General features: G+C 54.3%; 1 protein-coding gene across 1 annotated transcript; it reads right to left on the bottom strand.

Annotated features, from left to right (window-relative positions):
- Nucleotides 1-1,822: 1,822 nt before the first annotated feature.
- Nucleotides 1,823-23,739, bottom strand: SPOCK2 (SPARC (osteonectin), cwcv and kazal like domains proteoglycan 2). The gene is made up of 10 exons (XM_057735712.1): nucleotides 23,387-23,739; nucleotides 11,239-11,284; nucleotides 10,874-10,988; nucleotides 8,948-9,062; nucleotides 7,208-7,322; nucleotides 6,668-6,787; nucleotides 5,949-6,167; nucleotides 4,425-4,487; nucleotides 2,778-2,915; nucleotides 1,823-2,682 (listed from the first exon to the last, which is right to left on the bottom strand). Exons 1-10 carry the CDS (start codon nucleotides 23,573-23,575, stop codon nucleotides 2,537-2,539), a joined length of 1,266 nt encoding a protein of 421 aa, XP_057591695.1. The 5' UTR covers nucleotides 23,576-23,739; the 3' UTR covers nucleotides 1,823-2,536.
- Between the last annotated feature and the right edge of the window lie 1,804 nt (nucleotides 23,740-25,543).

The raw sequence follows: 25,543 nt of genomic DNA, 5'->3' as shown, positions 1-25,543 counted from the left end.
ACCACCACGCTCACAAGGAAACCCGCACCTTGTCTGACAAGAAGTAACTTGGAGGCCTTCAGCTCACTGGGCACAAGCTGCTTGGTCTAACACTGAGGGGGCCTCAGTCCCAGAGAGTTGGGTGAAAAGCAGCATAGGGGCTTCAGAGACAGGGCAAGGCTGGACCCTTGAGTCCCACTAGGGTCTAGTTCAGCGCCTTTTGCTTTTTTCCTACAACCTATTTACAAGGTCATAAAAATGTGCACAACCAGAAGACCCAGAGAGGGCAGGCGCCCCCAGGAGGGGAGGGCAACAGTAAGAGGAGAGGGGCACCCCTCCTTCTCTGCCCCTCCCCATCTCAGAATGCCCCAGCATCTTCAACAGCCATGCCCAGAAGGTTCCGGAAGTCTGAGCCAGGGCAGAGGGAAGAGACAGACAGACTCCAATCCTAGCGAGAGCAGAAAGTTTCAAGTAGCTCTGAGAGGAGCTGTGCTCAGACAGCAGAGGGCTGACGCGAGCTGGAATTTCCCTGAACTGAGCTGGGGACCAGACAGAAGGCTGGGAGGACAGGAAGGGGAGAGGGGGAGACGGCTGAGGGGGATCTGGAGCAGCGCGACACCTTAGCGATCAGAACTGTGCTGCAGAATGAGAAGCGGTTCACGGGGCATAACTGGAGCTTCATTACTTCCCCCAAGGGAGGACTGGAAGATGTGGATTCCAGGGAGGAAGTAAAGAATCCAGGGAGCAAGGCTGGGAGGCTTGCCCAGGGAACCTCACCACGTGGACCCCACACTCTGCCACCACCCAGCACACAGGGTGCTCATCCTCGCATGCCCGGCCCCCAGGGATGGTCCCTAGGCTTACACACACACACACACGCATGCACACGTGCACACACATACACAACTGCACTCACCACACACCAAAGGGCATCAGAGGCCCAAATCCATGTAAGAAATTCTTCACCCAAGGTGTTAAGAAATTTGCTTCAACTGGGAGAACTGGACAGAGTAAGGAAAAAAAAAAAAAAACCCAACAACCCACGGGACACCTTCTCATCCACCCTGGCTTCCACATGGTGAGGAGATTTGGGGGAGCAGTGAGGCACGGCCTCAGATTCTGGCTGCCCTGGACCTGTCCCCTCTGACTTTGCACAACCCTGAATACCTCAGAGTTTGAAAGCCCCTCCACTAGAACAGCCCTAAGGGACACTCAGAGGGGATGGAGGGAAAGCCCAGGGGCTGAGAGGACTGGGGCTGGAAATGGCCATGGGTGCCTCTCTCTAGAAAAGGAGAGATGGGGAAATGTCTTGGTCTCTGAGGGCAGAAGGTTGCAGCTTTCCACTACTCCTCCTTCACAGGGTCTCAGGGACAATGCTTTCTATTGGCCTGGATGGGAGGGAAGCATTTATTAAGGGGTCAGGGAGGACATGGGTGCACACACACACCCCTGGGCAAGACTCGGGCTCCTCACCTGCTGCCTGATCCCCAGGTTCCTGGAGTGGGGACCCAAGCAAGGGAGACAAGGGAAGGCGTAGTCCCCCCACAGGGCTGGGGGAGCGCGCCTGCATAGCCACCACCCACCACCTCCACAGAACAGCCCAGACCAGGCCCCCACCTGAGGGCCACAGAAAGGGGCCTGAGCTGTTCCAGGGTCTGGCATCCAGGGCTGCTCTGTCTCTATTCCTAAGAGCGCGACCTGGATCTGCAAAGGCAGACTCTTCCTGTCCAGCTGGCCCCTTCTCTTCCTCACACGGCCCCACCCCAGCCCCCACCCCTCCCCTCCGCAGCAGCTTGCCAAGGCCTTCCCCTCCCCCACCTCTCAGCTTCCCCGCCAGCTCCTGCTCAGCCACCTCTGGTCACACTGGCTTGGGTTAGGAGGGGAGTCCAGCAAAGGGAAAGGGCTCCCTGAGGTGGGTGTCCCAGCCCCTCTCATCTGAGTCTGGTGGGGGTATCACAGCCAACCTGGCCAGCAGACAGCTCCCTGCCCTCCCTCCCCTCTGCAGTGAGGACTTACCCATAGGCCAGTGCTTGACTCCAGGAGGGAAAGAGAGAAGGGCAGGAGCAGGAGGAGGCAGGGCTTGTTGAGGGGAGGCTAGCAAAGTGGGTCAAGGAACCCCAGGATGTCAGGGTGGGCCTGGATAGGGCTGGGGGACTGGCAAGGGGGCATCTGATTTAATCAATTTTGACCTTGCAGCGTGTGTATGTGTGTGGATGTGTGTATTTTAAAACTAACAAATGGAAGGAAAACAACTACAAGGAGGCTGAAGGGGCCTTTGGGTGACTCACTGTGCCAGTAGCAGTGTGGACCAAGGACACGTTTTTCAGTGCATGCCACACACACACACTCTCACACATTCATACATCCCGGCCATACATGCCACACACTTGCCACGCACACTCACACACACACGTCCGGTCCTCCCTGTTGGAGCCAGGCTAGCTTCAGACTGTATTTTCCAGACACATTCGTAATCTGCCTGCTTCTGTCCAGGTCTCTGCTGGCCCATCTCCCCGGCCATCAGCACCCTGGCCTGCCCCGGCTCCCCGAGGGCCATCTACCAGATGTAGCCTCCGTCGTCCGCCTCGCCCGCCTCGCCCTCCTCCTCCTCTGCCTCCTCGCCTGCTTCCTCTGTCTCCTTCTCCTCCTCGTCCTCCCAGCCAACACTGCTCCCAAAGTCCCCTGAGAAGCCCACGATGTCATCTGTGAAGGGAACAAGCCAAGGGGCAGGTTAGGATCCTGCCAGCAGGAAACCCCGCTACACTGAGCTGCGCCCCCAGCTGCCATCTGGCACTTACCGCAGTCAGGGCTCCCATGCGTGCGGGTGCCGGTCAGCTCCAGGCCCAGCTGGTCCACACACCAGCAGTCACCGCTGCTCTGGTCACACTGCATCTTCCTGTAGTAGCCATCCTCGTCACAGCTCGGGATGAAGACTCCTGAATAGGGCAGGCCCCGCAGAGTCAGAGCAGAGGTCTCGGGGTGTGGGCTCTTCCGAGAGGTGGCCCTGAAACCTTGGGCTTGCGGGGCCCAGACCCCACCAGAGCCCAGCCAGCCCAGGTACCAACCACCCAAGCTCAGAAATCCAGGGCTGGACGCCAGTGTTTCTTCCAGCTCGACTGACTGGAAACAAGAAAACCTGCCTTTCTAAACCACCTGCTCAGCCCCTGAGATGGCTCCCATTTGCCTTCACGGTTCCCAAGTCCTGTAGGATGGCTAGTCTGACCTCCTCGTGCCAGACACCCTTGATCCTACAGCTGCTACCTTGAACCTGCCTGGCTGTCTCCTGCCGGCAACGCCCAGCTTCTCCTTCCAGCCCTGATTCTGACCTGCCCTCAGGGCCCATCCACTTTCCCTCAGGCTGCTCCTCTAGTCACTCAACAGACACCTGCTGAGATCCCCACTCTGGGGCCCCAGTGACAGACTCTGCCCCCTTGGTGGTGGTAAGATACATAGAAATGTTAACACCAGGCACCACAGCACAGGTGCCCTAGGGCCCAGCATGCATGCTTGGGGTATGCAGACTAGAGAAGAGTGCTTCCAGGAGGAAGATCTTGGCTTCCTGGCAGAAGTGGCACTAACACCTACCCCCAAAGGCCACTGAGTTCTCAGTCAATACGGCTTTGCAGGGAGGTTCCAGTGTTTGGTTTCGTGTGCGCTGGTCTCACTGCCCAGTTAAATGCCAAGCTGCACTCAGGAGCTCTGCAGCCCCACGGGATCTGCACCTTGGACCTTTGTCCCCTCAACCACCACGCTCAGCCACATGGGTCCCTTCTGTTTCCCAAGAATGTTTTCCTGGTCTCAGCTCTGCTCCTGGCTGCCTTGTTCTCATCCCTCAGGTCTCCTCTTGAACACCTGCTCCCCAGGGAGGCCTTCGCTGACCTCAGGCTGACTTCTGTCCACTGTGCTCTCCCTCAGCACCATACATACAGGAGCCACAATCGGTCGCTCTGTCTTTCTGGCGTGTCAGTTTGTGGGTTGTTTTTCCCCAAGCAGCCTGTGTGCTTTATGAGGCCAGGGACCACATCTGTCTTGCCCATCAGTTCTGACCTAGGCTGGGTCGCTCTTTTCTCTCTAGGGCTCGCACTCAAGTGTTTGCTGAGAACATGAGCATCTGCTGTGGAGAGGCCCTCCTCCAGCTCTGCACATACCCTGGCTGAAATGAATTGAACAGAGGGTTCTAGAAACCTTCTGTATCCCTACCTCCAGCCCCTGCAGGAATGGGCACAAAATTAGTGCTTAAAACACACTTTTTGAGGGGCTGGTTGGGAGACCTTGCCCCACTACTGGGATAAAAACAGGAAGGGATTTTCCCTCTCCTGTCTTCGTAAGCCAGGGCCTCCTCTGAACTCAGCATCTTCCAAGATACTCAGGGGCTGGAGCCTCTGGGCCTCAGAGGGACCCCGGGGTACCTGCCTCCTCCTCTGAGCCCAGCCCAGCCCCCTCACCTGGCTTCTTCTTGGCAGCCTCCTGGATCTGGATGCGCTCCAGCTCTGCCAGGCAGGGGGGCTCTGCAGGGAGAGAATCAGCCTCTGATGGGGGCCATACTGGTGGGACTCACTGAGCCCCCTCAAGGCTTAGAAACCCAAGCAGGGGGCTCTGCAAGATAAAAATACCCAGGCTCTGACACAGGGCTGCCCCACACGTCGGATGCACTGATCCCTTGAAGGTCTCCAAAACTGGACGAGGACTCTGCCAAATAAGAACGCCCGGGCTCCAACTGGGAGAGGCTGTTCCATGGCTGTGGGAGGGGCCAAGGCCCCCCAAGAAGCCCAGGGCTTCCTGAGGATATTGGGGACTCATGGGATGAGTACACAGGATTCTGAGGAGGAGACGGGATGCCTGCACAGATTCCCCAGGGTAAGCGGCGCTGGGGGCAACATAAGATTGGAAGGAACGTTAGACGGAAGCCTGAAAATAACTAACAGCCAAATCTAACTCGTCTGTGACCTTGACAAGTCCCCTAGCCCTTCCCAGCAGGAGACCTGGCGGGCTGTAAGATGAGATCAGCTCCCAGCCTCCTGCCCAGGAAGGCTACTGTACAGAACGGACAGCACGAGCTCCAAAGGCCTGGGAAGTAAAAGTGCTGGAGCCATGCAGAGAGAGCAGGAAGGCGGAGCAGTTACAGGCAGTAAAACTGATCAAAATACCACACGTTGGCAGAGGGATTTGTGATTTACATGGTGCTCTGCATTCAGATTTTCTCACTTCATCTTCACAACAGTCTCTGAGGTATCGTCATCTCCCCATTCAGATGAAGAAACTGAATTTGGAAAGATTCAGTTGCCTGCCCAGTGTCCCAAACCAGCTTATGGCGGAACCCTAGAGGAAGCCCCAGCCTCGGGCTGCAGATGCTGTACACTCCCATCACACAAGCACAGCGGGGACCAGGCCAGACACCAGTGGCACGCACAGGCTACCCCACCCCTGGCTGGTCAGGTGACCCCTTGGAACCTCAGTTTAACCATCAGTGATGGTTACCACTGGGCCGAGATGACCTCTAAGCACATGTCCCGCTCTGGTTCAGGATGTATAAAGCTGACAAATGGCACTATATCTCTAAGGCTAATGGTCACATGCATAATCACACTCTGGGGGCAAATCCGGTGAGGTGGACCTAAAAGTGAGATCACTGAGAAGCTTCGGGACCCCTCAGCCCTTTCCCAGCCCTCCGAGGGGCCCTAGAAATTTTACATTTGTAGTTTTTAATACTCTCCCTTACGGTAGGCCTCCAAACGTGCATGAGCTTCAGGATCCGCAAAATCCACCTCGGAGCCTGCCAGGGAAGGGAGTCCAAGTGCTGGCTCCCCTGGGCTCCAGGAGATGAGGTGCTGAGAGAGTACAGGAAGTGCGGGAGCTGGAAAAGTTCTGGGCATGGGCAGGCAGCCAAGAGGGAGCCACCCCGACTCCCAAAGAGCAAAGGGCAGAGCCTGCACAGCAGGGCCGGGGGCCCGGAGTGGGGCCACACTCACTCTCCCTCCAGAAGCAGAAGCACCACTCAGCAGTAGAGACACGGCCATCCTTGTAGGTGTCGCAGGAGTTGAAGAAGGGGCGGATGCAGACCTCATACTTGTCCAGGTTGATGGCAGCCAGCTCTGACTGGTCTAGGAAAAGGTCGGCACTGGTGTCCAGCTTGGAGAACATCCAGCCGATGGAGTCCTTGCAGCTGGCCCCCAGGCTCTTGTCCAGTCCTGGGGAGAAGGCCACGGTTCAGACCTACTCAAGATAAATCACTCCATCCATCTGTCCATCCATCCCTTCACCTCTCTGTCAGCCCCAGCCCCCTGCTCAGGGTCAGGACAGCTCAGAATCTAACATGGGGGTGAGAAACTCAAGAACGGCTGAAGGCCCATCCCTCTGCCTCTGCATAGGACTGCACCCAAACCAGTCAAAACTCTGTTCTGAAAGCCCTCCAGGGAAAATAATTCCTTACCTTCCCCTGGCTACCCATTTCAGGGTTTAGCTTCCTTCCACCCATTTTAAGAAGTTCTTCCTGTTAGCTAACCTGAATCCCTCCTGTCTGATTGGAGCCTCCTTGCCCTTGTTCTGAGGTTTAGGTTCTTTTAGGGGCCCAGAGTCTGGCAGGAGAGAGCAAAAGGCAGGTGCTCCCCCATGCAGCCAGGTGGCCTCAGCGCACACCTGTCTCTCCATCTCCCATCCTCCTCCCCCGCAGAGCAATCAGCTCCTATACCACTGGCCGGGCTGGCTCCACTGCTGGCTGAGCCGTTCTGCTTGGAATTCTCATGAAGGAGCTGGAACCAGTCCCGTAGCCGATCCCCCAAGTCAGCCAGGTCCTGACCTGTGCAGGTCTCTGCAGTCGGCAAGAACAGGGAGAAGGGGGTGGAGGGTGAAGGTGGGGTGAAGCTGATGGTCTCAGCTGGGGGTGTTGCCTTACAGGCCTGGAGGCTGGGCAGTGGTCAGGGATGCCAGAGGGAAGGGGAGTTAGAAATCAGAGGCTCTCTCTCCTCCTCTCCCATCTTCCTCCTCCCCCTCCCTCCCTAGCTCTAAAAACACAGCGCAGACTCCCTGTGATGAGGCCAGAGCCCTCCTGCTCCATGTAAACCAGACCTCCAGCCCCACGGGTCCCTCAGGCCTGTCCCTGTTTTTGCTACTTCTTCCTTCCTGCTGCAAACCTCTCTTGCCATCCCAGAGCCCTGAAGGAGGTGCCCCAGGGGCCCTGGCAATGAGCCGCCCCCCACCCCCAGCCTGGCCATGGCCCAGCACGTGTTACCTGGTTTGCCGTCGGTGGAGGAAGTGGCAGCCTGATCTGTGGGGCAGGGGCAGGGGCCCTCGCATCTCACCGTCAGCTGCTTGCTGCTCAGGCATGCCTGCTGCTCCAGCTTACACTGCACCACAAGAAAGGTTGGGCTGGGTGACAGGGGCACTGCTGGGGCCACCCTCCAGCCCACCATGGCAGCCACACCCGCCCTTCCCCCTTGGAGACAGGAGGGACAGAACAGCCCATGAACAGCTCGGAGGGGCCCTCCTAGTCCATCTGGAGGCCACGGGTGCACAGTGTTCGGGGCAGCAGGCCCAGGCAGTGGGGGGGATCCAAGGCTTCCAGGAGCCCCACTTGGCACCAGCCTACCCTCTCTGCACATTTGTCCTTCCCAGGGTACCCCATCCCCTCACCCCCACTCACTCACCCCTCCTTGCCCTCTTGGCCTCTCCTCCTCCTCTCCACAGTCCCTTGGCCTCTGGGTAACCAGCTGTGGGCCCCTCCTTCCTGGCCATCCCACAGTCACCTCCATGGGCTCTCTTGATAACAAACAGCCACTGGCTATCGAGCATCTGCTAATTCCCTGGCCTTTACAGCTTTCCAGAGGGGTTTGTTCATTTCTTGCCCTTAAAGTGTTTTTCCCTGGTGGTGTCTGGTTTCTCTCATGGGAGGACCGCTCAGGAGAAGCGGGTACTCACAGCATTTTACAATGTGATCTCGCCTGGTCCCCAATAGCTCTGTGAGGGAGAAATTGTGTTTCTCGTGCTTAGCAGAGAACATGGAAGCTCAGAGAGACCCAGTGACTCAGCCAAGGCCACGGGGCTGGGCTGGAAGCCAGACCTCTTGGTGACCTCCACCTCCCCACAGGGCAGCACGGGGACCCTCAGACCACAGCCTCCTGTTCAAACCTCACTTTGCCCTGGGGTGGTGTGACTCAGCGCTCTCCTTCTTCCCCATCAGCTCTGCCTACCTCCTCTGTACCCCTCCTGCCTCCTCCATGCAGCTTCTGCCCCCTTGCTTATTCTCTCTCCTCCCTGTTCTCCCCAGGTGACCTCATCCCCTCCCCAACTTCAATCATCACCCACAGCAGGTGCATCTCACTCCTAACGGGTCCCTAAGTCCCAGAACCCAGCTCCAGATAACAGTCTATGCCCTCCAAACAGCAAGCAACTCCTCACAGGTAGTGGAAGCATTCACAATTAGCACCTGCATTTCTATGGTGCTTAAAAGGTTATAAAATGCTCTCACAAACATTGTTTCATTTAACGCTCACAAAAATCCCATCAAGTTAGAATTCATTCCCCCAACCACCGTTCCCTCCCACATTGTCATCTCATGGAGGTGACTTCCTCCTGCCCTAGAATGCCTGGTGCTTGCTGGAAACATCCTGTCCATGTGGATATCCACCCATGGAAAGATTTCAACCCCAACACCTGGAAGACAGAGCTCCTTCCTTCTATGCCCTACGTACATTCATGAGGCCCTTCCGCCACTTACTCTGACTTGCAGTTACCGGCCTCCTCCAGGGCCCACCTCCCACCTGCACCTGCCCAAGGTCAGGGGCAAGGTCTAGCTTAGACTCTCAGGCTTGGTCCCCTACTCTGGTTGGCCACATTGAATGCGCTGACAAGTGCATCTGCCCCCACAAGAGTACTGGGAGCCCCACAGAAGGCCTGGCTGAGTTGTTCTCTTCACACCCTGTAGACTCAAGTGCACCCCACCTTCACCCCACCTGGGGCCAGGGCTCCTCACCACTGAGCTGTAAGTGTGGCCATCAGAGCCGCAGACGGAGGCGAGGTGGGCCATGTGACAGGGCTTACACACGGTGTCTTTGTTTCCATGGAGTTTCAGGGCAGGCTGCTTGATCCTACAGAGGAGCAGGATGCGAGGGCACAGGGATGGAAGCAAAAATGAGAGACAGACAGGGGAAGGGAAGGTTCAGGAGACTGCTTCCAACAAGAAGTTGCCTTTGGTGATCTATAGCAGATGTAGCTGCCTCCCTGTCCCTGCCCACCCTCCCATCACCCCTAGCTAGGCGCTCTTCTAGTTCATACAGGTAGAACCAAGAGGGCAGGGTATAGACTCCCCAGCTTCCTCCTTCCAGAAGGGCCCTCAGGTTGCAACTCCAGATCCAGGTGTAAAATGTAAAAGGGGCTTGTACTTGCATAAGGAGTCAGACCAAATCAGAGGTTGCAAACTGACAGTCCACGGGCCACAACTGGTCTGTAGACTCATTTTGTTTGACCACCAAGGGTTTTTGTTGCTGTTGTTTTTGCTGTTTTTTTTCCTTTTTAAATTTTTATTTATTGGCTGTGTTGGGTCTTCGTTACTGAGTGCAGGCTTTCTCTAGTTGCGGTGAGCGGGGGCGACTCTTCATTGTGGTGCGCAGGTTTCTCAGTGCGGTGGCTTCTCTTGTTATAGAGCACAGGCTCTAGGTGCACGGGCTTCAGTAGTTGCGGCATGTGGGCTCAGTAGTTGTGGTGCATGGGCTTAGTTGCTCTGTGGCATGTGGGATCTTCCCAGGCTAGGGCTCGAACCCATGTCCCCTGCATTGGCGGGCAGATTCTTAACCACTGTGCCACCAGGGAAGCCCTGGGTTTTTGTTCTTAATTGGGTTATTCATGAACATTTGCAAAATGGAAGAGTTCATATAAAAACCCTGGATTTCTGGCCTAGTTAGAATGAAAGATACGGGAGTCCTGGTCCTGGGCTCAACACAGTGGTCTGTCATCGAGCTCTCTTCATGCATTTACATTACCTGCCAGGCCTGCAACTCCAAGTCTCTGGTCTCTGATTCTATGATTAATGAGAAAGGGGAGGGAAATGGGACCTTCTCCAGGGGTCTTGGAGTCAGGCAGGGTCTTGTCCTTGGGGTAGAGCTAAGGCCTCAATGCTCCTCACTTCTTCCCTCCTCTACGAGCCTCAGAAGCTACAACCTTAAATATTTCATGAAGTTGTTCCATGTCAGAGCTGGAAGGAACCTCAGACTATCTGGGCCAACCCATTTGTCTTACGGATATGGACACCGAAGCCCAGAGAGGAGACGTGCCTTTCCCTGGGTCCCACAGTTTGGTGACTGATCTCATACAGTGTGGTGGTTTTTAAATGTATCCACAGATTCTTTGACACTCCTCCCTTCAAAAGATGGAGCCTAATTCCCCTCCCCTAGAGTGTACTAGTACTTAAGACCTACTCCTGACCAACAGAAGTGGCAGAAGTAACAATGCGTGAGTTCTGAGGCTAGGTCATGAATGACACTGTGGCTTCCTCCTTGCTCTCTCTCCCTTGAATGACTCGCCTTACGGGAAGCCAGCTGCCATGTTGTGAGGACACTCAAGCATCCCTGTGGAGAGGTCCCCCTGACTAGGGCCAACAGCCAAGTGAGTGAGCTTGGAAGTGGATCCTCTAGCCGGAGGCCAGCCTTCAGATGATGTGGCCTCAGCCAGCATCTTGACTGTAACCTCATGACAGTTCCTGAGCCAGAACCATCCAAAAGAACCACATCTGATTCTGGACCCTCAGAAACTGTGTGACATAACACATTGGTTGTTTTAAGCCACTAAGCTTTGGAGTAGTTTGTTCTGAAGCAAAAGATACCTAATACATAGGAGAGGATCAGTTAAGCCCTTGCTCTTTAAGCAAACCCCCTCCAGCCTCCCACCTCCCCAGGGCCCTCACCTGTGCTCCAGCTTCTTGCGGCTGATGCACATTGCCCGCTGGTAGCCCTGGGCGATGCACACTTTGTGACGGCTGCACTTCACCTTCTGGCAGGGGTCCTTGGTGGTATCCAGGGCTGCAGGGACACAGAGTTAGGACACAGGTCACCTGGGACTCAGTGTTAGAGCGCCTAGGAGCCCCAGCCCAACTTCTGAGCTGGGAAGCCCTTCTCTCTAGCAGCCCTTGATAACCAGAGCTCCTCAACTTGGAAGTCCCATCCCCATCTGGGCCTGGCTCCCCAAGGAGCCTCCAAGGCCACGATCAGGAGTTGCCCTCTGGTCTCAAGTCCTCACTGGTGTCAGTCAGGAGTGTGAGTGGCATGTTACCTTCGTCTCCTTGCTGATTGTCCTCCCAGCTCTTGATGTAGTCATCCTAAGGAAGGACAGAGGGGGTGATGGAGAAGGGAAAGGCTAAGATTTATATCCTAGAGCTGAAGTTCAATTCCAGGGCCAACAGAGGAGCGGGCTGGGCCACTGCTTCTACATGCTAATTGCCACCATCCTCGTGGCTTCCCAGATGACCCCTGTCCACCCAGGCCCTGCCAGCTGCCTCCCCCAGACCTCTATCCCCCTAAACCCATGTCCAGAATCCCTTCCTGCCTCTCCCCTAAGTTCTTTATTCTCCACCCCCATCCCACAGTGGATGCTGCAGAGAAGGAGAAACTAGGGTAAAGGTGCAGAGGGAGAAGAGAAGAGAGTGGGGTGTGTAGATGCAGACGCATATGCAGTGGAGCCCCAGGCAGTACTCACCTCCACCTCCTGGGGATCAGGAAGCAGCAGCAGGCCACGGGAAATGGGGCAGAAGGAGAGAGGGAGAGATGGGGATTTTAGCGTGAGGCCTACCCTCAGACCATGTGGTCTCAGGGTTCCCCAGGCCTCATCGTCTGCCTGTGGATGCTGGAAAACGGTCTCTGATTGCTATGGTCCTCTGACCACTATGGCTTCCAATTGGAGGACAGTACTCCTGCCTTTACAATAGAGAGCTTAAGGCCTGGGCCTGCCCAGGGCTGGCCTTACGAGCAGTAGTGGTGAGACCCATGGCTTTGAGGGTGAGGCCCCATCCCTCTAGTTCAGGCCCTGAAGCTGGTCCCAAAGGCCCAGCCCTGGCCCCACCATCAGGACAGATGTCTGAGGGGCCCATACTGCCTGGGAAGTGATTCTCATGCCTATGCCCTAGCTATTCCAGAAACACCCTTTTTCCTTCTGTCAGGGTCCCTCCCTCCCTAGGCAGTCCCCTCCCCTGACACCTGTTTTTCCGTCAAGGTCTGACTTGCATGCAGAACTCAGATGGTACACTGAGAGAAAGGGGGGCCACGACCCTTCCCAGAAGCTTCCTTAGTTACCACCGTCTAGTCGCAAATCCTCAGACTCAGAAGATCCTGAAAAGGCCCTCTGAGGTCATCTGTCCCAGCCCCCTCTCTGTGCAGGAGAGGCCAGGAAGTCCAGAGACAAGAAATGACCTGACCCAGGTTGCCCTGTCTCAGAACCCAGGTCAACCAAGGCCCAGCACAGACCTCTCTTCTGGATACAGCACACTGTTGGGCACCCAGGGTACCCAGGAGCCCTCTCTTTACCCTTCTCCAGCCACAGGGCCTCCCCTGGGCCTGTGGACCCCACAGTGGCCAGAGGCAGAGCAGCTCTCACCCAGCCTAGCTCACTGGCATAAAACCCCAGCTTATTCTGGTTTCCCCACTTTCCCTGTGGGGAGGAGGCAGCAGCTGAAACCCAGTAAACAGCTCCCAAAGTGCTCCTGGTGGCAGCCCTGCCAGGCAGGCAGGGAGAGGGCTTCTCAGGACTGGAGGCTGGCAGCACCAAGCAGCCAGCTGCCGGCTTGCTCTGGATGGGGCACCTATCTTCTGGGACCATGCAGAGATCCAAGGAGATGGTATCTGAAGGGTGCCTGGTGTTCACAAAATACTCAACAAATAGAAGCTGTTATAGCAGAAGAGACCAGAGACTTCAGGTAGAGAAAATGGTGGAGGGGCGGGAAATGGGCAGAGAGCGGCCACACGAGGGGCCCCCCCAAGTGGAGAAGAGAGCAGCCACCCCTGGGAAAGCAGAGACCAGCGGGGTGTGAGGAGAGCTGCTGCCAAGCCGTCTCCGTGAGAGGGGAGGTGGGGAAGTCCTGTGGGTGGCATAGGAATGGCTGCTCTGGCGGCAGAGACCAGGGACACACTTCAGAGCCCCTAAGGGCAGCTGTGGGCTGGCCCAACTACAAGCGGAAAGAGGTGTCTGTCGCCAAGTGTGAATAAGGCCTTTCAGAGCAGGGGTGTCTATTTATGGCTCCCAAGTGGGCTCCTCAGCAATTGTGAGAAATGGTCTGATAAAGGCACCAGAGTCTTCTCGGGAAACAGGAGGCCTGTTTCTGTCCTGGCGCTGCTGCTGATCAACCCTGTCCTCCCCTGAGAAACGGGGATTTGGAAGAGCCCAACCTCCAGGACTCTGGGGCCAGGGCCAGGGCCAGGCTGGAGGGGAGATCCAAAGCTCTAGGTAAAGGAAGAGCACGTCTATTTTACCTGGTAAGTAGAACCAACTGTGACCACCCCTGCACCCAGTGGTGCTCAGCTCAGGGCAGGTAGGTGGGAAAAGGTTTGGGATATACAAGCGGCTTGTATGTCTTGGTGTTTTTAAATTAAGTCCTCTTCGTGTATTTTTTTATGTCTGTCTTCCTTTTATTCTCACACTCCTGTGAACTGGGCAGGATGGACAGGAGAAGCCCCACAAAAAAATGAGAAAACTGAGGTTCAGAGAGGCATGGCAACAGGCTAAGGGTACCAAGACAGATGAAGAGCTGGGCCAGGACTCCCCATCCTGACCCTACACAAGAAACAGTCTTGCACTGAGAGGGGCAGGGGAACAGGTGGAGAGGACTTTGGACCCTGGGTCTGCTCTAAACTTGGCTCATTGTGCATCCTTGGCAAGTCACTTGCCCTCTTGGGGTGGCTCTCAGCAACAGCTGCACATCGGAACCACCCTCAGAGCCTTTTATGCCCTCCATTGCCCCAGCACCACCTGAACCCATGGGGTGGGCAGCTCTGGGCTCCCCTGGCGCTCAGCAGGCAGCTGAGTGAGCCCGTGGTGACAGCCGTCAGGTGTAAGGTCCTTCAAGCTCTGCCTCCTGTGTCTAATGCTCTTATCGTCTCTCACATGGGGCCTCCAGGAGGAAAAAGAGCAGCTATTTGCCTCCCTCTGAGGACACCTCACACAAAGCAGATGCTCAGGCCAACTCTCTAGACCCAGGTCTCCTAACTTCCAGCTCCAGGCCTTTTTTTTTGGAGTGCACATCAATCCATCCTCTCCAGTTTACTCCACCTCCTGCTCTCTCTCCAGCCTGCCTTCCCCTCACAACACCCACTGGTCCCACCCTAGCAACCCCAGCCTCAATTACTACAGCTTCTCCTCTGGGTTCTCCCTGACACCACCCATCTTCCACACCCCTGTGGCCACAGGAATCTGTCCAGAGCATAATTCTGATCATGTTTCTCCTGCATTAAAACCCTTCACTAAATATACAGCTTGCTTTCATTTTGAAAAAAAAAAAATGTTTAAAGGTGATTAGGTAAAAAGGATTCATATCTAAATGTTAATGGTGGTTTCCCCTGGGGGAGAGGCATAGAGAATTTAGGCATCTTTCTGCCTTTTTCCAAGTTTCCAAAATCTTTACAATGAACATGTATTACTTTTGTAATAAAGGGGGAGAAAACCACAATAAATATTATATTTAAAAACCCTCACAGGTTCCCTGTCACCTACAGAAGAAAGTACATCTTCTCTTGGTCTCTTCTTGTCCCTATGTCCTCCCAGCAGATGTTTCCGTCTGGCCAGCGCTTGGCACAGCCTTCTTCCTCCTCTGGAATGTATGTTTGCAACCAGCCCCTGAATTTCTATTCATCTTTCAAAACCCAGCTATCAAACTTCATCTTCCCTAACCTGGCCCCATATCTAGTTTTCCTTCAGGCGGAGTCACCTAGTGGAAGTTTATTATTGCTCTGGTTACACCAAGCAATGCCATTGCTTCTACCCAATTTAGGTGGCCAGTTCCTTGAGGGCAGAGACCATGTAAAGTTCACCTTTCTGTGCTCAGCACCGAGCACATAGTAAAAAACACCCTAATAATAGCTAACATCTTTTGAGCAATTACTGTGTGGGAGGCATTGTGCTAAGCACTTTATGCTCATTGGCTCATTTTACTCTTCATAAGAATTTAAGAGAAAATTACTATTATTATTCTATTTCTCAGGTGATAAAATTGAGGCTTAGAGAGGTTAAGTGACTTATGTAGGATCACACATCAACAGCACAGCAGAAGAGTATTGGTACCCCCAGAAATGGGATTCCAGAATCTGTGCCCCTAAGTTTGTATTGCTCCATAAATTTTCACAGAGAAAGAAAGTCCCACGCCAGGACTGGGCCCAGGAGGCCCAATTCCAGCCCATGGGTGGTTTCTCCCACCACACAAGCTTTGCTCCAACTCCTAGTCTTGTAGCAGAGTGGAGGGATTGGTAGGGGTGGGGGAAGACACCGGGGGGCCCTCCTTCTCCAGGCACTCTCCAGAACCCTCTTCACACGCCCCTGGTTTGGCTGGTTGGGAGCTAACCCATCTCCTGCTTTGATCTCGGCAGCTCAGCCTGGTTGCCATGGAGACAGGGCCCACTGTGCCAAGCTGGGGGAGAAATGGTGGTGAATGCGCAGGCCTAGCTGGGCTTAGGGGCACATGCTGGGTGTTTCCAAGCGCTGTTTACTTCCTGTCATTTTAATTAGCACCCAAATCACCGGCTCACTTCACAGCTTGAATTAACCCAGTCTCTCCCAGCCTCTCCATCTGGTGGGGAGGATGGGACACAGCAGTGAATCAAGCAAAGGAAAAGCAGTGCCCCAGGGCTAAAAACCACCTGGGCAAATCTCCACCTGCCTCTTTGCAGCACAGTCTGATAGGGAGACCGACACCCCCCCACCTTTGCCCTGGCATGCAATCAGGGCACTGGGTACCCGCTTGGCCAGGCCTCTGACTGCCAACAAGACTGGGCTAGAGAGCCTTGCCCTCGCTGGACCCCCCTCCCTTGTCTATAAAGTGAGGATGACTCCCTTGCCTTCCTCTCTGAGCTGTGGAGGGACCCAATGTGATAACGGCTATGAAAGTCTTTGTAAACTGTGATGCTCTATACTTTCAAAATCCACAAAACAGGAGCACTGAAGCTGGGTTCTTCGGTATGGTGGGAATCTGGGGGACAAGGTGGACAAGAGGCACTTCTGGGTCTCACAGTCACAAGGAACCTCAAATGCAGACTTTTGACATTGTCTTCAGTTGAGGCTCTACAGGTAGAGGCACACTGACAGGACCAAAAGATATGCATCATGAGACTTTAAAGAAACCACAACTTTTGTAACTCTAATGGCATTTCTTCATTTTTTAATAGATCAAGAACCTCTAAAAATGGGAGTGGGCCAGATCTCTCTCAACCTCTGAAAGGCCCTATAGCTGGCATTATTTTTGCCTCATTCCTCAGGCAAGGGAACCTCTGATGGAACCCGGTCCACTGAGAAGGCCCAAGAGTGGAGAACTTGTGGCTGGGGGCTCCTCATGCCCCTCCCTGCAAACAGCCAGGGAATACAGAGGGAGGGACCCAGAAAGGAACGAGCAGGGGTGAAGTGGGGGCCACCTGGCTCCTTCTCAGCTGAGGCCTGACACCCCCATCACATGCCCAAGCAGAAGGCATCTTGAGGAGGCAGCGCCCTCCGCACGGAGGAGGCTGGGAAGCGGGGCAGTCATTAAATATTTGCCCCTCTCTCAGAGGGAGTGGTGGAGGCTGTGTTAGGCCTGGACAAACAGACGGAGGCAAGCATCTGGCGGATTCCCCGCCTCCCACCTCCTCTCCCCTCAGAGGAATTTCCTGGGAGGACAAAAAATGTGTTTATCCCTCCCAGCATGCCAGGAGCTCTACCTGGCCTCAGGTATGCCCACACCAACACCCCCACCCCCAGACACCCGTGGGGCCCGAGCTCTCTACTGCTCCAGGGGCATCTCAGGCCCCAGTCCTTGGGTTTCTGGTTCAGGCAGTGGCCCCAGGGGTCCACAGAGGGCAGAGAACAAGAGAGAGGTATAGGGGAGAGCGGGCCTGGAGCTGACTCGGGACTTCTGTTTCCTTCCCAAGGATTTCTGAGGAGGGCCGGACACTGGAGCTGAGGAAGCACAGGCATGGGGTTTTGAAAGAGCACATGGGGTCGTATCTGGTCTGTTTCTTTATGTGTAATACGTGAGGGCTCAGCACTTAGTGCTTAATGCTGCTGAGGCTCCACAGTTCTGTTCCTAAATTGCAAACTTTGAGAAGGGAGGAAAAGGAGCCTGAACAAGTTCAGACTCTTCCTCGTCCTCTAACCTGTGCAAGGGAGCAAGGCATCAGGGAAGGAGCCAGTAGCTCGCGTCCAAGTAGGAGTAAGACACCGGCCGGGCCTGGCTTGTCCTTCCTGCTGTGTGCAGCCTTGACCTCTTCTCAGATGTTGGGGAAGGGAGCTGCAGGGGCAGGCTGCCCTTCCTCAGGGAACCTGGTCTCCACCTGAGGGAGCCCTGTGCTCACCCCACCCACAGGTCTGATGGGTAGGTGGCCTGCTCTGTGGGCCCATTGAGGTGGGGGGAAATTTGGAGCCCCCTACTTCCCAGGAGAAAGGGAGAGGCTGGCTGTAAGTTCAGGCCCACAGACACAGGGGAGAACAGGGAAGCCTGGGAAATAATCTTTCTTCATGGCATCATTCACTCCCTTATCCTACAAATGAATCACTGGAGTCAGGGTGCTAGTGTTCTAGTTGTGACTATCCCAACATTTCAGGGTCCAGAAAGAGGAAGAGATCACCCCAAATAGTCAGCATGGCTCAGCCCAGAGCCCCATCTCCCCCTCTCCTCCTTTGCCCTTTGCCTCCTGAATCCACAGTGCTGCTACCTGGAGAAAGAGTGAGGGGCTCAGAGGACAGGTTAGTTGAGATCCTTTCTGACTCTCATTTTCCACAGTGCATACATTTATATTGAGCACCTACGATGTGTACAAACACCCCATGCAATGCTCTGAGGATGGGGTGGTCAGGTTGCAAAGCAGTCTATCCCCGGACCCTACCCTCCGGGACTTGCCTTGGGAAGAACGTCATAAACGCCAGCAGAAGGACTCTTGAGATACAAGCCCACAGTGTAAGTGAAGCTGCAAGGCAGCACCAACACGTGCCAAATGAGTTTATGACCAATACATGCTGCAGGAACCCCAAGCACAGGGCCACACATACAACTGAGCACTGGCTGAGCCCTCAGGGGGTCAGAGGCCGGGACATTTCAAGAATCACATCACCCTACAGCTCTCAGCTGGGCGTGGATCTGCCCACCAAGGTTACACACATTTTCCCTGTCTGCAGCCTTAAGAAGACCCATATTTCACCTGCAAGGGAACCTACACAACGGCAGTATGGCCATCCCCTGCCTGGTGTTTGCCCCAGGATGCCATTAGGCCTCATTTCTCAGGTCTCTCAGTATCTGGTTAATCCACACTCAATCCTGATCTGGTCACAGATACGTCCTCAGGAGCAAAAAGAAAACCCTTTTCCTAAACCCAAAGTCTTGCTGCCCAGCTTGCGGCAATGGTGGGGGTTGTGGGGTGGGTGGGGGATGTACGCAGGTGGAGGGGTTGTGGATGGGCTCTCGTGTCATATTCCAGAGTCACAGTATGACAAAAGCTGCCCACTAAACCAAGGGGAAAACCAAGGGCCAGAAACAGGAAGTGGCTCCCCCAGGGAGGAAGCCAAGTTGAGCACCCTCCCAGGTTCCTTAGGGCTCAGGGTAGGAAACAGCTCTTCCACTCCTTCAGACAGCCCTCTGACCTTCTGGAGAACGGAGGGGGTGGTGTCGGCTGGCCATCCTCTTCAGACTGCCTGGAAGTTGAGAGGAGACTAAGACGGCCTCTCCAGGCAAAGAGTGCTCTTCTCTCCCTCTCTTCCCAAGGCCTGGAGCCCTGCTGGGTGTTCAAGAGTCCCTCACTGTGCTACACGCTGGGTGACGCCAGCCCTTCCAGTGTGGGAGAGGACTTGAAACCAGGGTGGAGGAGGAGGAGGCCAGGGCAGGACCCAGCCTTCCATCCCCCAACCCCAGTGATGGAATTCATTCTGACCCAGTTTGCGGTTCTTCTCACTCTCCCACACTTATCCACGAACACCTGTGCAGTTCATTCCCACACTTGCACTGATTCTACTGTGTGGGGTGGGGAGAGGGGAGGGGTGGTAACAAGGGAGCCCCTTTGTGGCTGAAACTTGCTACTGGCCTACTTGGTGTTCATAAAAACATGAGAATCTTAAGTAGCTAGCAGGCGCTGTTTCCCTGGGCCAGACCCCAGGTTCATGGTGAAGCCCTGGGCCTAGAGGAGGTGCTCAGATCTGCAGTGAATGAGTGAATTAGTGAACATACATCAATGTCATTCTCATGGAGACGGAGGCATGCTGTGGGCTAGCTCCAGAAATACTGATCCATCTGGTGGTTTTTCTATGGGGCTGGAGTTTCTTTCTATATTGCCTGAGATGGATGCCCTCCAGCCCTCTGACAAGATGTCTTCATGTTTACGTGTCCATTTCAGTCTCCTACACTGAAACTGAAGTTCAGAGATGTTATGTGACGTACCTGGCATCATGTGGACAGGCAGTAGCAGAGTCAGAACCTGAACCCAGGCTTCATGGCTCTCCTGGGTAGAGAGCTGCTCTGGAGGATTGCTAGGCCGGGCTGGTGGCAGGCAGCTGAAGACACTGAGAGCCTTGCCCACCCCCACCCCCCATCCTAGGAGGTGCTGCTCCTGCCCAAGCATCCTTGAGCCCATAGGGCTTAAGCCAGGGTAGACTCTTCTTTCCCATCTCCACTAAGGGTTAGACTTAGAGTTCTCTTAAAAGCAAAGCTGAGTTAGAGGTCCTGAGCTCAAATCCCAGCTCTGCTGCTTACTAGCTATTTGACCGTGGATAAGTTACTCAGCTTCTCTATACCTCCATTTCTTCAACCATAAAATGGGTGGACTATAAAATAATGGTAACTATCTCACAGGTTGCTGGGGGGGCACAAGAGGCCACAGGGATAAAGTGCTGACTGCAAGGACTGGTAGATGTAAGCACTCCCTGCAACCAGTGGTTCAACATGTGCTAACTGTGTGCCTCCTGGGTGCCCAGCAGTGTGCTGGACACTCATAAACATCATGAAAATGTAATGGAAGTGGAGTACAAAGCAGAGACGAGCCAAGAAGAAAGAGAAGAGCCAAGAAGAAAAACAACAGTCAGCACTGCCCAGCCAGCTCTTGGAAGCTGCCCGGAAGAATGCTGTGTAATGGGCCTGTCTCCTCTCAAGTGTCCATCTCTATCTACGAGGCCCTGGATGCTTTGTTCCAAAGCCTGTGGTAAATTCCACTCACTTCTGTGGGGAGTGAATTTAGAGATGGTAGCAATGGAGAGCAGGGCTCCAAAAAGCCCAGGCCTCTGCAGAGCTGGTCGCAGCTAGATCCTCATCTCCTCTGACTTGAAATTCTGTCCTGCCTGGCAGCAGGGCAGAGATCTATCCAGATACATGTGAGAGCTCCGCGCCCACTGGAGGGGAGGATTACTCTGCCAGTAAATCCTTCACAACCCCCCCCCCCGCCCCCAATAATCCTAGCGCTCAGAGGAAGAATGCTAAACTGAACTCCCCGCTAACCAGCTCAGACCAATTCCACACTGGAGCAACGGCCCACACTTTCCTTCTCTTCTTCGTTCTCCTGACCCCTTTGACATGATTCCCTCAATCTCCCCCCTCAATTCGGTCTGACCATTTAATGAGACAGTCCCCTCACCCACACTATTGACTCCTTGCTCTTATTCCCCAAGGTTATTCCATTCCCCCCGCTTGCTTGTCTCCCTTCCACAGAGGCAGAGTAGGGGCCCTGCACCATTTTGTGACTGATTATCAACAAGGTTCTGGCTCCATCTGGCAATACCTCAGAGGTTCAAAAGAAACTCCTACTTCTCTTTTGAGGAGCCAAGGAGCATGTTTTCAAAAAAGCTTACCTGATGAAATGTACATAAAGCCTGATGCTACTGTGCCCAGCTAGAGGGCCTTCAGTCCTTAGGGTGGGAAGTGGGGCCTCTATTATCAGGGGAGGAATGAGAGCTGTCTGCAGTCCTAGCAGAGCCCCTGTATGGTCTGTGCACTGCACAATTCCAGGGGGCACCATTCACACTATGGCACCCCTAGAGTTATGCAATGCAGTGGCTCTGAGTTAGCAGCCTCCTGCCTTTCTGCAGAAGCTGCCAAAGGATCCCTACAGACAGGCCCTCCTGCCCAGCCTTCCTTGTCCTCCTTCTCTCCCTGATCCTGTTCTCCTATAGCCAGAGCTATCTTAAATGGGGTTTTAGAGGAAATCTCCCTATAAATGCCTGAGGCAACACAAACCAATACATGCCTTGAAGTTATTCACGAATCCTATGGGGGCAGGTCCTGCATTCTGATGCCTTTCTTTTGATGAGCATGGGAGAAAGGGGGAAGTGATTGGCATGAGTACAGGGAGACAGGTGGGCAGCCCTGTGCCAGGGGGTCATGCAGTCAGTCATTTATTCTCACCCATAGAGTTGGCTATTGGAAGTCAGTGGAGGAAGGGAGGTGGGGAGGAATCTTTTATTTTTAAACCTGTACTGTTCTGATTAAGCATTTCTTTTCCCTCTGACATTCACTAGGCCCATTTTGAAAGATCAAACTGCCAGCGAGTCAGAGGGAGGCCTGGACCAGTGACACATGGATTCAGGATGGGCCAGCCTGCTGCCACCCTCTCGCTGCTGTGGTCGGGCTGCTTCCCAGGCAGCGGCAGGAGACTGCAGCTAATCTGTGCTGGGCCTGCAGGGGACACGGAAAAGGCCTTGCTGGAGCTCCAGGCTCCTGTCACCCGATCAGCTGTGGCGTGGGGCAAACCTCCCACCCCACTCAGCCCTGAGGACCAGGCAGCATGCAAGTTCTTCAGATGAATTACAACCTACCAGTTTGACTTTGGGGATAAAGAGTCACTTGTTTCAGGGTAACAAAAAGATGCGTATATCTGCCTGTTTCTATTATTTGGCTGGATACCATATGAAGCATATGTGTTTTAAACACACTGCTAAGGAACTTCTGGATTCATACAATTTAAGATGAGAAAGGTCACAGTGTGGCCTGTGTTATACTAGGCAGGTCCGATGAGGGAATTTGGGGAATGAGGAGCAAGAATTGGGGTCGTAGAAGAGGTTTTCTGGGGACAGAGTGATTGAAAACACCATGTCGCGGGTACCAGCCTTCCTCTCCTGCGGAGCATCAGGGCCCATCCTCCACCTCACACCCCCGCCCCCACCTTTCTCTAGGTCCCAGCCACGCCCTCTGCCCTCCCCTCCTCACTCCTACTTTCCCTTTTGCAAATACGGCAGCCTTTTATTTCCCCTCTGATCTACAGGTGCCGTAAACAAAGTGCTGCAGCCACGCCCGCTCCGCCGCAGCCGCCTCCCCATCCCCTACCCCGCAAAGTTCCGCACAAGGTTATGCCAGGCTTCCAGCGGGCATCCGCGAAGGGCCCCAAGACCTAGCTACTGGGTTCTCCTCTCTATTTTTCAAATCTACTGGGCTAGGGAGTCTTCCCTCCAGGTTGGAGCTCCCTAACTTCTGGACCGCGCTGCCCCATGAAAGGTTGGTCCTGGAAAACCAGCCTCCATTAGTGCTCACGTCCTCAGCACGGGGACCCCAGACCTGGCTCTGGCGGCCACCCAGAGGTGGCCTCCGGTATTTTCACTGCCTTCACCCGCCCCCCATCACGGACACGCCTTTGACCATCTCGCCTTAGGAGGATTGCTAAGAGCGCCCCCCACCCTCCCAACTCAAAGCGCTAACCACGGGCCCTGTCCCCTTCCGTCCAGCCCTCCCCCAAAGCCCTAGATGGGAATAGAGGGAAAGCGCAAGAAGATGCTACCGTCCCCGCCGGCCCCACCCAGACCTGCCCCTTCTGCAGTGGCCCGAATGTGGAACCTGCAGCATCTATCCAGCTGGGGGACACCTGCGGGTGGCTCACCAAAAAAAAAGAGAGGAGCAGGTCGGGGGCTCAGCCAAAGCCAGGGTCCCCGCCCCTCCCTGCCCCCCCCTCCCCCTCCCCTGGCAACCCGCGCCCCTCTCCTCACCTAGCCTGCAGGGGAGAGCTCGTCACTAACGCACGCCCCCAGAGCAACTCCTCGCTCGGGGCGGGTGTGGGACTGGGGGTCCCAAGCCCGCCAGCTCCTGGGCGGGGGAGGGGGTTACATGAGGAGGGGGCTAAGGAGCCCAGTGGGTGCGCGTTGTTTACTTTTGGTGCAATTAACCAGTGAGCTGCGGGAGCCTGTGGCTGCGACGTGCAGCCGCCACTCCCAGCCCCAGGGTCTCTGCTCCGAAGCTCCCTCCTCAAACCCCCAAACCCGGCCCTAGGCCTTCTCGGTCCCGTAGACTCACGTCTCGGAAGCGGTTCCAGTGCTTGATCTTGCCGCTGTACTGCGAGATGGACGACAGCCATTGCTCGTCCTCCATGAAATTGCCGGGGGTCTCGCCCTCCTTGAGCCCTTTGGCGTTGCCTTCAGCCAGGGCAGCTGCTGTGAGGAGCAGCAGCGGCAGCGCCAGCCGCCCGCAGCCTGGAGAGCGCATCGTGGTCTGAATTCGACCTGGGAGGGTGGGGGGGTCTTGACTTCCGCAGTATTTTAATGCCCTTCTTCCCACCCCGCAGTTGGGGAAGCAAACGCCTTGTCTTCCTCAGCCCTCCTCCTGCGGTCTGACTCCGGTGACAGACGGATAGTGGGTCGCGGCTGAAATGTGACCTGGTTAGGAGATGCACTTGTCTGAAAAAAGCCCAGCTCTGGACTTGGAGAGGAAGAGAGAATCAGAGAGGCTGCGCCAGCAGGGGCCGTGTCTGTAACTGTAGCATCAGCATCACGTTTGACATCATCATACCTGGTTTAAAAAAAAAAAAAAAAGGAGGGGGTAGATTTCAAAGGGAAGCGCTTGATCAGAGCGTCTAACGCCAGCCAGCCGCTGCAGAGCCCAGAGCAGCCCAGTACTTTGGGAGTTGCAAACCAAGGAATCCAGATTCCGAGATGGCCCTGCTGTCTCTCCAAGGGTGGAGAGCAAGAAGGGTGCCAGGTCTCCTCAAGGAAGGTGGGAGTGAGGAAAAGACAAAACTCTCTCGTTACCAAGTCAGCCAGGCTCAGCTGTCTAAAAGGGAATTTGGCCACAGACACTCTTTCTCTCCCCCTGCCTCCCACCCAGAGAGGCCTGTACCACAGCCCTGACAGCTGGCTTCTTGCGAGTTATGGCTCTATAGTAATGGGTGGCTTCGTCAAGACAAAAGCCATATAACAACTGGCTGCCTCAGAACTATTGTTGCCCAGCCCCACATGCTCTTTTCAAGGCAAGGCCTGAGCACTGAATAGCTGGTAAAACACAGGCAGATGTCCTTCTCCCCAAGCAGCTGTTTAAGGGCTGTCACCCTTTTAGTTAGCTCTTCTTAGGGCAACCCTAAAAGGCAAATGTCTGGCCATTTCATCTGCCTTGAGGCTGCAAATTTTAAAAAGGCACATTTGCTATGGTTTTGACTTAAGTTGATTTTAATAAGCCACTGGGGAAGGGGGTGTGGGGAGGCTGATTTTTTTGAGGTGTTCAAGTTTTTTAAAACTGCGATCCTTATCATTGCCTTTAGAAATGCGTTGACCAAAAAAAAAAAAAACAAAAAAACAACAACCAGAAATGTGTTGACATACACATTTCTGGGCACACTTCCAGGATCAGAGCAGAAATGGGGTGTGGTTTACATCACAAATAAATTGAAGAGGAAACAGATAATCTGACAGGACGAAACATATTAAACTTTTGAGACCCAAGCCCTAGATTGTGCTTTTATTTAAACAAACAAACAAAAACAAACAAACAGAAAATTTGGCTGTTGTGCTGTTAAAAAAAAAAAATCAAAGGCAAAGAAAAACATGATCTTAATTGGTAGCAAAAAACACACAGGTTGAAAGGTTCATTGTCACCCTGAGTCTGGCTTGCCTGGAAATTCTGACCGCATCAATGGCTTGGGTTGGGGTCCCTTGGGAAAACAGAAAACAATAGCTCCCTTTCCGTGTTTTCTTTTTCATCACAGTTGGATATAGAGGTGGTGCTGCAATGAGGCCCCAGTCATTGATGTCTTCATCTCACAGTAAATAAAGCAGCCTTGCCTTGTCCAGTTGTACACAGCCGCAGTGTACAATGGGAGGGCAGTTTGTTGTCACATAGACTGGAGATGGAATCCCTCTTACTAGCTGGGTTCTTGGGCAATATACCTAATCTATTTTCTATCTGTAAATTAATGATGATACCACCCATCTCAGAAGATTGCTGTGAAACCCATGAAAAATTACACACTAAGTGCCTGGGCATAATGAACATTTTTGAAATGTTAGTTCTTCTTCCCCCAGGTTGGGAAGAAGTGCCTATGATGTCACATAATTCTAAGTATGCACTAACATTTGCCATCCTTCTCCATTTCAATCTTAGCCTTTTAGCAAAGCTAGTTTTGTGTCTCCAAGGCATTGAGGAGTTAGATCCTAGATATCATAGCTCACCCATTCCAATACT

This window comes from Hippopotamus amphibius, chromosome 5 (assembly GCF_030028045.1).
Source record: "Hippopotamus amphibius kiboko isolate mHipAmp2 chromosome 5, mHipAmp2.hap2, whole genome shotgun sequence".
Lineage (NCBI taxonomy): Eukaryota > Metazoa > Chordata > Mammalia > Artiodactyla > Hippopotamidae > Hippopotamus > Hippopotamus amphibius.
This window is presented reverse-complemented; position numbering and strand designations above follow the sequence as displayed.